Here is an 11,458-nt window from a genome sequence, read left to right as displayed (position 1 = left end):
CAAAATAATTCAGGAAAAAGGTGAAGTTGACACAAAAATACACAACCACTAAACTTATAGGATACTAGACATCTATTTTTTCCATGTACAGTATATCTAAATACCAGTTTTCTGAGGCAGCAGTGTGTGCATGTATTCACTTAAAGCAGCTTTGACAGATGACAAAATTCAACACAAACCAAAGTTATTTGTTTACTGTATTCAGATTAAGGAGACACATTTTTTTTTTAAAACCAATTAATAAATAATCTTGCCACTTCTTTTTCAAAAATTCACTGTGTAATGATATTTACATAATAAATTAAATAGGAAACTAAAGACATTCAACTTATTTTAGACAGGTTTGCATCAATCCTTTCAACCCTTCAGACTGCCTTGTTGAGAGAAAATTTGCATGTAGGGGAGAAAGCTATTATCTCACAGCATACATAATTATATGCTAAAAAAGCCAGGTTAAGTGAGATAAAAACAGAAAAATTATACTCTGATATGTAAAAAATAGCATTTTATCTATGAGTTCATACATACATGCCAAACTGTAGGAGGGAAATGGAATTGTTGGTGGTATTTCTTTGAGCTCTAAATGGCAGCATTTCATTTTTACATATCAGAGGCAGTTTTTCATTCTGGTTTTTCACTTTTTTTATCTAATATTGTCATAATGGTGTGATCCAAACACCCAAACTAATTCAGTGTCACCAGTAAAATATTCTACTTTGACAGAAAAAAAGAGACATACAGAAAACAGTCCACTGACAAATAAATACTAGGAACATTGACATCTTACAACAGTGAAACACTTTTCTGTCTTTCCGATGTTACACTTAATGTGTCAAACATTATGCTTTGTTCAATGGGATGTTCAGGTAAAAGGGCAATGGAATAACGCTTTTTCCTACTGCCTTTGGAAATACGTCCAGTACAGATTAACTCACTTGACCAATGGTGCGTGAGAGTAGTGGGACAGAGCCACTTGCTTGATGTTTAACCAGCTTTTGGTGGGAGGGTAAATCAGTTCACCGCCATTGAAATAACACTATGTTTCCTATGTAATGGGGCTAAGCAACTCCCAGTGCCAGATGGCGTATCAAATGTCAGTTCCCAAACATTAATTCCTCTGAGTCTTCAAAAATCATCCTTTGATGATAAAGGAAACAAAAAGGGTATGATACAAAGGCCTGACATATTGAAGTAGAGCTGAATCAGCCTCCTAGTGCTGAATGAACATCAGTCCATCAAAGGTGCCTTGTATCCTGTTTTCAGTCTTGCATTTTTTGTATCAAACAGCTGTTCGGTGATGCTCATGCATACATTATAACTAACTCCAACATCCTCATTTAAACAGGACGTATATGCACCAGATATCGTCAGCTGCCATTGGTTATGATAACTGAGGTGGCCTTGTGTCCCTGTATCTGCTCAGCTTGCATTCGCACATGAGATGCCACATCATATTGCACTCCTCCACAAGCAAGGCCAGAGTAACTCCGTAAGTTCTCGGGGTCATACAAGTGCCCCAGAGAGTACCCAGCCAAGGCATAAGTCGCCTGCCTGTCCAGCGGCTGCCTCTCTTGGGCGGGATAGAGCAACGGACTCCCCTGGGATTGTGGAGGATGGGGGGACAAATCTGTCTGCATGTAGTCTTTGGTGAGGGGGATGCCTGACCTGGGGATTCCGTCAGAACTGGGACTGCTGAGACGAGACAAAGAAGCAGGACTGGCTGTGTTTTCGTCATTGTCATGGGAGCTGGGCACCTTGATGCTATCTCGGTGATGGAGGCGTTCAGAGGGGAGGTCGATGCTGGGGGCCCCAGGGCCACGGCACACCACGCTGGGCATGGTGAGTTGAGAGTGAGAGTGATGGGGTAGGGAGGAGGTGAAGCATGAACTATGAGTTTTGGTGAGGCCCGAGACATCCAGGAGCGCCTTGTGTTGCTGTAGACGGCTCTCCTCTTCTTTAATCATTTGCTGTGTGGCCCGGATCAGAGTCTCCATCTTGCTGGGCTCTTGAGGGCTTGGTTGGAATTGGTCACCATGGTAACGCTCACCTGAATCGCTGGTAGATCCACCTCCATCAGGTGAACTGACCACGCTGTCTTCATCCCAGTGACCCCGTCCTACAAAGAGAAGTAAAATAAATAAACTTCATCCTGTTAAAAGGTGCACATGTGGTTAATGTGTAAGATTCAGCTTTCCCTGCATGTGGACATGTGTCTGATGTCTTGTTGGAAGCACAGTGGGGGTTGTTTTACTGTTTGAGGATGTGAAATGTGAAATAACTTGGCTTTCAATTGCAGGCAATTTTTGAACAGATGGTAGCAATCGGCACACTGGCAAGAGACAGCGTAAACAACTTAGCATGTCTCATAATAACATTTGGAAAACAGCTACCAGAAGAAGCAAGACCAGACCTATTTCCAGAGACAGATGGTTGTGGTCTCAACCCTAACACCTCACCGTGAATGGCGCCATGGTAGGATGTGATTTCATAGCCCTCGCTGTTCTCCACTGAGAATTTTGGAAGTGACAGCACAGATCGTGTAGTGTCCCACCACATCTCTCTTCCAGACTGAGGGGCTCCCAGGAAGTAGCGGCCACTCTGGCATCGGGCACGATCACAGGTGGTGGTGTGAGGATGTGCTTGGGCATGGGCAAGGTCATCTTCTGATAAACCCAGACTGTAGCACAGGGAGCCTGAATCTGGATACAGTCTGTAGGCACAAGAAGCTTCTGCAGCCTCACTGGGATCCAACAGCTGAGGAGAAGCAGAATCTGTCAGTGGGCTCCCTCCCCACTGGCTGTCTTGGTCTGATTCTGAACGCTCTGGATTGAAAGCTGAAAATTGCTGTTAAGATACAAAGTAATAACAATCCTGAGTGATCTTAACTTCTTTTTAACAATTAAATATGCATACAAAATGTTTCTTGTTTTGACAATACTTCATAAAACCATCTTCTACCTGTGGGTAGGGTGACACTCTGGCTTTGGCTTTTGACTGGGTGAGACGAACCTTGGTGCTCTTCCTGTCTTCGGTGTGACTATCAGCATAGGGGAAGGCTGGCTTGGTGGGGCTCATTTGGTCCAAAGAGAGCTGCATTCCCTTATATTCAGTGTCCCTTTTTACACACAAGACATACATGTCAGAGATTAGGGTAGTTTTTTTTCTCAACATTTCCATATTGCTATGTTTCATTTGAATTCTGTACAAACAAGTTTCCATCACTTTTGTTTATCTAAAATTTTACCACAATGTTCTGATGCAAAAGCCTGTTTTCTCAAAAATTGGGAATCACAAAATAAAGAAATTTACAGAATATATCATTTTCAAAATTCTAAGCAAAATTAGTGCAAAACCCTGCACGAGCTTTCCAGCCTAAATATGAATTCAACAAAAAAAACAACTATCAACATATCACCCTTGTGCTTCCCTTCACTGGGTTCCTCAATTTTTGTATTGATTTCAAAATCTCAACACTCACATTCAAAGATTTAAATGGCCTTGCCCTGATTTACATCTCTGGCTTAGTGAGCTGCTATGTTTCCTCCCAAGCACTGAGATCCACAGATCGTGCCCTACTGACTGACCTCAGATCACAGCTTGTGACAAAGAGACATCAGACTCTTTCCCTTAGAGCCCCTACTTTATCTTTGCCTGCTGCACTCAGGCCCAACATCTCTTAATGCCTTTAAATCCCTCCTTAAAATGTTCCTTTTTCAGAGGGCCTTTGGCAAAGTCTGATGGATATATTACATGTTCTAATACTTGTCTTGTTGCCTCTTTTCTGGGTTAGCACTTTGTAACTGGGGTGCTATATAAAAAATAGTATGCTGTAATTAATGTTACTGTTATTCTTTATGATTGTTATTATTATTGTTACTTTTTACCTTTATCAGAAAGCATTTTTCCTGATTGTATTTATTTATGTACTTGTATACTGCCCTATAATTTCATTATGCTTCATATTGCTGTTGTTGATGTCTCAAGTTGTTTTTAGTTTATATTAATTGTGTGTTGCTATATAAAGTGATGTTTTACATTGTTTAGAAAAGTTCTCTAAAGTTTTATTATTTTTATTATTACTTTTCAGTTCAGTTGCTGATTATTTTATTTATTTATCTACTTTTTCCTTTGATGATCCCATTAAAAACAACAATTTGGTTATATTAAAAAATTGTATACTTTGTGAGAGTTAGAGTATAAAATACCTGTTCATGTATTTAGGGGAATGGCTTTTGCATTAAATACATTATTCAGCATGCGTGTTCTTAAACACATAAGCATCACCATTTGTTTCAATATTTCATTGCAAAACATCTTAGTATCTCCTAGTTTTCTTTTACAGTCCTAGAGGATGTTTGCACCAAATGACGTAATCGATAGTAACTCTGCAACAGACGTCTTGGCTAATATTGAATATAGATAGTTGGCCCGATTTATTTTACAATCACACTTTTTATGAAATGAATGATGTGAGGACAATGAGCAGTGACAACAACAGTTAAAATGAATTCAAGAGATTAAGCTCTCAGCTTCCAAGAAATAGCAAACACCCTGAGGAGAGTTAATCATTCTTTTCTGCTACACAACTGTTACTTGCCTGCTGCTTAGGAAGCAATGTGACCAACTCACACCCACATGCAACTACAAAAGCCTGCCTGTAAATGTCATATTATGAAAATTTGTCCATGCATATTGCTGACTCCTTTTTACTTGTTTATGTGTTTTTAGCTCATGCGCAATATAACCCACTGTCCTACAGCTGAACCCAATCCAAGTGTTGCTATTGAGGGAGGGAAAAAGGCTCGAGTGTCAAGTGTTCGGCAAACATGAGCCTATTCTTAACTTATCACATCAACAGTATGTAATAGCAGCTGTCTGGCACCTTGTGGCCTATCCCTGACCCTGTACAGCCAGCTTCTTTAGTATGACTTTAAATATGACCCATTCTTTATGTACAACACCTTAGGGGAAAGACTCTGTTTGGACAGCCAGTGCACAGTGTGGGGATTATTTGTTCTTGCAGGTACAGTGGCTGGTTCTGCATCCTATCTGAGCCTTGTCTAAGTTGTGTCTGAGCCAATAATGTTGGGACTTTGTGCAAACTCAGCTGTGTTAGTTGAATTCCACTACAGGGTCAATGTCAGAGCACCTCATGCCTGATATACGCTACCAGCAAACTTCCGGACATGATGTAATAATTGTTTCTTGTTGGGTTTTGCTGTTATGGCCAAGTGATTGAATTGTTGTTTATTTTTTCAATGCAGTTGCTTTTTGTTTTTGTTTATATTTTCAATTTTGCTGCGTGTGAGCCCTTGGATACCTCCGTGTTATACTTAATTATGTGCTTGGAAATTCAGTGTCATTTTAATATAGTTACTTTGTTTTCTCCTTACTGCATTGAGGAAATCAATACTTAGAGTGCAGCCATAAGCATGCATGCACGTACAAACTCACACAAACTCTATATCAGATGCACACACACACACACACACACACCTACAAACACACAAGAGGATCAACCAAACCTAACAAGGAAAATCCAACATGTGCTACAGCTATGAGATAGCTATTGATTCCTAGTTCACCGTTTGATCGATTTTGCTTTCCTTAGACTGCAGATTGCTGGCGACAGTAGAGGTTTTTTGATGGGGTTGAACCCTGGTGTTTGTCTTGCTGTCTCAAAGGGCCTCAGTGTGCTTTGTGCTCTCATAACACACAACTGCCTGAACCCTGCACTCACAGCATTTGGTGGATTTGTACAGAGAAGCTGGAGAGGCATAAGTAGAAGGATTTCTCCATGAGACAAAGACCCATTATATCGTAAAGCAAGCTTCAAGAAAGGATCATAAAAGTGTATGATATGATTTTACTAAATCTAGTTAAATATTCTCTGCCATTCACCCAGCAAAAACCATTAGAAAGCATTTGTTTTGGACCTGGATCACACCATTTGCATTAAAATGACTGTGTTACTTTAAATAATGAATTAGCTTTAGTATCCGAAAGATTCATAATCACAAACCCAACACTGCAACTATTTCTTATGCACGAATTGTTCATGAACTTAATCATTTTCTAAAGAGTATTTTTTCAAAGAAAAATCTCTGGTTTTAGACTCACGTGAGGACGTAGTTGACACTGACGATACAGTGAGGTCTTGAGGATCGGCTGTTGTGGACAATGGTGGCATAACTCTGGACCCAGACCCAGCCACCATGCTTGGCAAGGAAACGGTAATACTTGGTAGTGACTTGGCCTTTTACCAATACTTGGAGATAAAAGAAAGATATGCATATTTAATGAAATACTTGTTTTGAGTGTGATTGTATGTGAGACGTGTAATTGTCAGCACACGTTGGCTGTGGAAGGTTGCCTGAACAGTTAGTATCTGATGAGAGAAGGTTAAACTGCCTATTTTAAAAATAAGAAAGAAAAAGAAAAAAGAAAAAGAAAATAATATTTAAAAAAAACAGGTGTGTAACTCACAGAGGTGGTGAGCACAGCGCAGGTGAAAGATGTCACAGCTGTGGACATGATGGTACAAGGTTTTCTCTATAAGGTCCTGGGGCTCGTAACCTGTCAGCTCAGCTACCCTGAAGAGAAATTAAGGAGATGAAAATTAGTCAGCCACATAGATTTATGGGTATTTAATAATTTTGTGATTCTGTCTGAAACTAGTTATATATCCTTTAAACCATGCATACAAATAATACAGCAAAGTTAATTAAGAAACACAGGTCTGCCCTGTACCTGGAATCCAGGAAGATGAGCTTCATGTCCAAACTGGCTCTGAACATAAACATATTACTGTGCAGTTTGATCTCAGTCACGGCACTGGGCGGCAGAGAGTGACCCACAGCCACCAGCCCCACATTCTGGTAGCAGCTCTCAAAAGGGGACATGTCCAGACTGTACTGACGGATCTTAAGATAACCACTGCAGTGAATCACCTGCAAAAACACAGCAAGGAAAAAAAATAAAATAAATAAATAAATTAAAGTTGCTATTAAACAGGGAAATTCCTAAAATGTTCAGTCATATAGAAATAAGTCTTAAAACATCATTTGCATGTTATTTACCAAAGAAATTCAGAAAAGTTGATTGATCATATTATATAGATGAAAATATATTAAAATACATTAATGTAAAAATACAGAGTATATTTGTTACAGTACAGCCTTTGAATAGAATTGTACATTTTCTACATTTTCTATTTCAATTCCAAATAATAATAAATAATTATATATATAGATGAACAAAACAATTTTTTTTATCAAAAAATATTATAGAATATCATTTACAAAATTTCCCACCTTGTATCCACCACTGGTGAGTCCTGCGTTTCTTTTTGCCAGAACACATTTCATCCGCAAGAAGAAAGAACGCTCCATTTCATATTCTGAAAGACGGCAGACATGGTCAACGTCGACTACAAAAAATCTAGATTATTATTATTATTATTATTGTTATTATTTACAAGGGACTGTCTGTGACTCCATTTTAAAAATATGCCACCATTTTACAAAGGCTTACTTTAAAAATCAAAGTTATAATAATTATCATATGTATTTAATTAAAATAAATAATCTATTGAGTGTTTTTAGAATGCAGTGACAAAATTGTAAAGCCTCTGTTTGTTAATAAACATCGGCTGTATTTAGCATTAAACTATTAAACTGCTTGCATAAATATTAAAAGAGATGACATTCATATGGGATGCTTTAAAGAGGAAATGGTACCTTGTACAAAATGTGAGTGATAAGGCTGATGTGGCGTCAACACAGCAGTCATCTCGTCGTGGTCGGCAGGGTGGACATATTCATAAATACTGTTCCCAGTCAACTCTACCTGTTGAGAATAACTCGGGTAATCAACGGATAGGTACACGAAGGTACTAAACATGATGTACCTCTTGGATTAAATAAGAATAACGCACATGCAGGAAATGATGTGTGGCAATAAAACTAATTTAAAACAAACGGACCTGAGACAATCCTAAATGAACCGACGCTGTCTCTGAAATGTACATTATCTTCCCATCTGGAGCCACAACAAAGATGAATCCGTCTAAAGTCTGTAAAAAAAAATCGACAAACCGCTATTAAAATCTTCATCTTATTTTACAGGACCGCAAATCAGTCACTGCCACATTTATAACAATGACGATACCTGCAGCAAATGAGATCCCAGCTCCCGTCCAACATTGTCCAAAGATCTTGTTCGACTTGCATGGCCCCAAGCCTCACCAAGACCTGCAAACAATAACAAAATGCTGTCTGCTTGTCTTCCTTTAGAATGGAATATAAAACATGAATACTACCAATTCGTTATTGTTCACATTCTTAGTTAATCTTACTCTAGCAGAGCACACAGACACACAAGCACATACACAAATATCCGGAGGGGGAAAAGCTCCTGTTTAAAAGACCAATTTACAGTTAAAGCGTTTATTCCCTCCCATTCAATCTGGCCATTTGCTGCGTTCATGTCTCACGTGTTTTGCAGACTAGAAGAAAGCCCGAAGTGTTACTGCAAATGATTGTTTAAACCACTCAACCTTTACGTTTCATATTATTATTATTATTATTATTATTATTATTATTATTATTATTATTATTATTATTATTTAAATGATTTTTATTATTTGCATACACTATTAGAGTCTTGATTTTTTTTAAATCCCAGCACTCCTATAGGACAAAGAAAGTCCGTGGTGCTCATTAAAATTCATTCCGTTTCATCAGAAATCTCATGGAGCTCGGGTATCATCAGTAAATGAGCTGTCCGTCTCCCCCGCTGTAAATGAAAATAGGTCTCCACTGTAGGGGGGACATGAGGACCAACATCCCTCCACCACATGGAAAGTGGTACTAAAAGTGAAACGTATCCACACACGCACATGCACACACGCACACATACAAAATGTTATGTTCCTTGTTCTTTGGGCAATAAGCCAAACAAGTGTGAAAAATATGATTTTCTTTCGTTTGATTTCTCTCCAAGTTATTGATTCACAATAATATGAACAAATCCACCAGGAAGCTAACCATAAAATAATTATAAGATGTTATTGGCGGATCATTTGAGAATTTTTTCTTATAGAAAACAGGTTGTTAATTGCATGTGTCTCCTGCTTAGGTGACTGGACACCTTGCAGGGCCTTTCTCTAATTGGTGATTTGTGTTCTCAGTCACGTATTTGAAGAAGCCTGCAGAGACCTGCAGAGAAGATGGTGGCAGATCGCCTCATTTGGACACACTGAATTAAAACAAGCATAATCCATTTATAAAGATTCCCTGTAGATCAACGAGGAATCATTGAGCTAAAATTTTCCGTGATGCTTCGTTTAAGTTGAAAGCCACAATAAACAAAATAACTAACTTCAGTTTTAGTTATTAATCTGTCTTTTCGTCACAACGCTTCATTTTCCAAAAAAATATTTTTTATCCTGGCCATATAGCAAAGTCCAAATCTTTTCAGTGGTAAATATATATATATATATAATCTTGCCATATAGTGGTACAAATTATAATGTACAAATTATATGTTTATACCCTCAATTTAAGCATTTTTTAAAATTACTTTACGCATCTTTGTTATTGGTGTAAAAGGCTATAATGTCAATTTTCTAAAGCAGATCTTTTATTACCACCCCAGAATCATTCAATCAAACTGAGTTAGAATTATTTTGTACATTGGTTTGAGCTCGGAAACTAACAAGGAAAAGAAAAAAAAAAGAAAAAAGAAAAAAGAAAAAATGCTGCTGTGTAGAAAGCCGTGCGTGTCGTGGGTTCGTCGCTCACCCTGAGGAAAAACAATCCTCATCTTCAGGTAACTTGTTGTCAGTCTTATTATAGAGGCTTTGTCTAGCTGGGAGGTGATGGCCGACGGTAAAGGCAACATTTTGGCCAGTTCATAAAATTCACTGTTCTCCTTTTCCCGTCTAGTCCTTGCGGCCGTTTTGGATTTCTCCTTCATTTCGACGGCTTCTTTTTTAACGATGTCCTCACTCGTATGAAACGATGTTCATCTAAAGCAGCAGTTGGACTGATTCCTTCCGACTTCGCCTCACGTTCATTGTGGTCTTTAATGAAATAAAAAGCTTGAGGTTTGAAATAAACAAAAGGCTGAATCCAAAATGTGTGAAGATCCTGGAACTCCCGAGTCGGTTCAGCTAGTTGTGTGTAAACATCCTCGGTGCAACCGCTGGCCTTCATCCATGACCTGCAAAACAAGAAAAGAGAGGAACAGTTTTTTGTGTGGTCCCTTTCCAGATTGAAAAAATTCTTCTACAGATACCAACGTTTTCTCAAGACCAAAAATATTCTGTAACGAAAAACTCCCTGGCGTCGTTGTGATATATGATGCAAGACGTACAAATCTATCATTTATTAATCTGTCAGAAAAAAACAGCAACATGTATCCGATTAGTAAGAGTATTACAAGCCATTTCAACAAAACACTGCAATACGAATAACTACAGAATGAAAACTCCCTGCATACATTTTGTGTAATTTTATGGAAAAAAAAAAAAAATAAATAAATAAATAAATAGAAACGTTTAAACTAGTTAAACCACGGTCCTTTTACTGTCTGTCAAAATCTTATGCATATTTGTGTTGCTCTTATGAAACTGGTACAACAAATAATAAAAGGAACGCTTTAAGAACCTTCGACCATTTCGCGGGGTTTTGTCTTGACAGAATTAAATCTGCCAGTGGCAAAAAAATAACTCCTCAAGTCGTAATTTTCTGTTGTTTCAATAACAAAAATTCCATTGTCGCTGTACTGTCGAGGAAATGACATTTGACCTGTCACTATTCCTGAAACATGTGCAACTGCTCTGTTGAAAACAAATGTGACATGCTTTAACAACGCTGGATTTTTTACACATTTTTTTACAACATTAATATATACATATATGAATATTTGGACCCATCGTAGCTTCATCTATGCAGCTAGAATAATGATTCAGACAGATATATTTGAGCTATTCCTACCCGAGCAGGTACGGTCTTTCCCTAAATCTGAATCGATCCTGTGGCCTTAAACGCAGCCTGCTGGGAATTTCACCTGTCCTGAACCGGGTTCAGCAGTCGTCCCAGTTAAAATTGCTTTCAGCTCCTCCTGGATTTCCACCTGGAAAGGCGAACGTGCCGTGCGCTGCATACACCTCTCCAAATTACAAGGACGCGCAACGAGTGGCATTCGTGCCCAACAAACCGCCTCTCCTCAACTATCTCAACGTCCTTCTCCGTTCAGCTCAAGACCCGCCCACCCAGTGCCTCTGCCTTGATCTGATTGGATGGAAGAGTTTGAAGTTATTACGTGATTGGACACTTACCTTAGGCGTCAATTTGGTCTAGCAAGGTAAGCGAGGCTGTTTGCCACGCACGGAGAGAGCTTAAATATGATCTTGTTGTGTTTTTGTCATTAGCTTGAAGATGATGGATCAAAC

General features: G+C 38.6%; 1 protein-coding gene across 1 annotated transcript; it reads right to left on the bottom strand.

The window, feature by feature from the left end:
* Positions 1-264: 264 nt before the first annotated feature.
* Positions 265-11,144, bottom strand: LOC121634170 (single-minded homolog 1-like). Its single transcript, XM_041976676.1, has 12 exons — positions 11,001-11,144; positions 9,804-10,224; positions 8,170-8,252; positions 7,985-8,074; positions 7,740-7,848; positions 7,314-7,399; positions 6,751-6,950; positions 6,487-6,593; positions 6,121-6,268; positions 2,959-3,115; positions 2,457-2,844; positions 265-2,116 (listed from the first exon to the last, which is right to left on the bottom strand). The coding sequence occupies exons 2-12, from the start codon at positions 9,976-9,978 to the stop codon at positions 1,368-1,370; spliced, it is 2,292 nt and encodes a 763-aa protein (XP_041832610.1). The 5' UTR covers positions 9,979-10,224; positions 11,001-11,144; the 3' UTR covers positions 265-1,367.
* Between the last annotated feature and the right edge of the window lie 314 nt (positions 11,145-11,458).

Source organism: Melanotaenia boesemani, chromosome 22, assembly GCF_017639745.1.
Source record: "Melanotaenia boesemani isolate fMelBoe1 chromosome 22, fMelBoe1.pri, whole genome shotgun sequence".
In the NCBI taxonomy this organism is placed as follows: domain Eukaryota; kingdom Metazoa; phylum Chordata; class Actinopteri; order Atheriniformes; family Melanotaeniidae; genus Melanotaenia; species Melanotaenia boesemani.
The sequence above is the reverse complement of the archived record's forward strand: the minus strand, read 5'-3'. Positions and strand labels throughout refer to the sequence as shown.

Excerpts from the sequence above, each read along its gene's own strand:
- LOC121634170 (XM_041976676.1), bottom strand. The coding sequence starts at position 9,978 with ATGAAGGAGAAATCCAAAACGGCCGCAAGGACTAGACGGGAAAAGGAG. Across the intron at positions 7,400-7,739 it reads TCACTCACATTTTGTACAAG|AATATGAAATGGAGCGTTCT; the intron begins GTACCATTTCCT and ends GCCGTCTTTCAG. Across the intron at positions 6,951-7,313 it reads TCACCAGTGGTGGATACAAG|GTGATTCACTGCAGTGGTTA; the intron begins GTGGGAAATTTT and ends GTGTTTTTGCAG.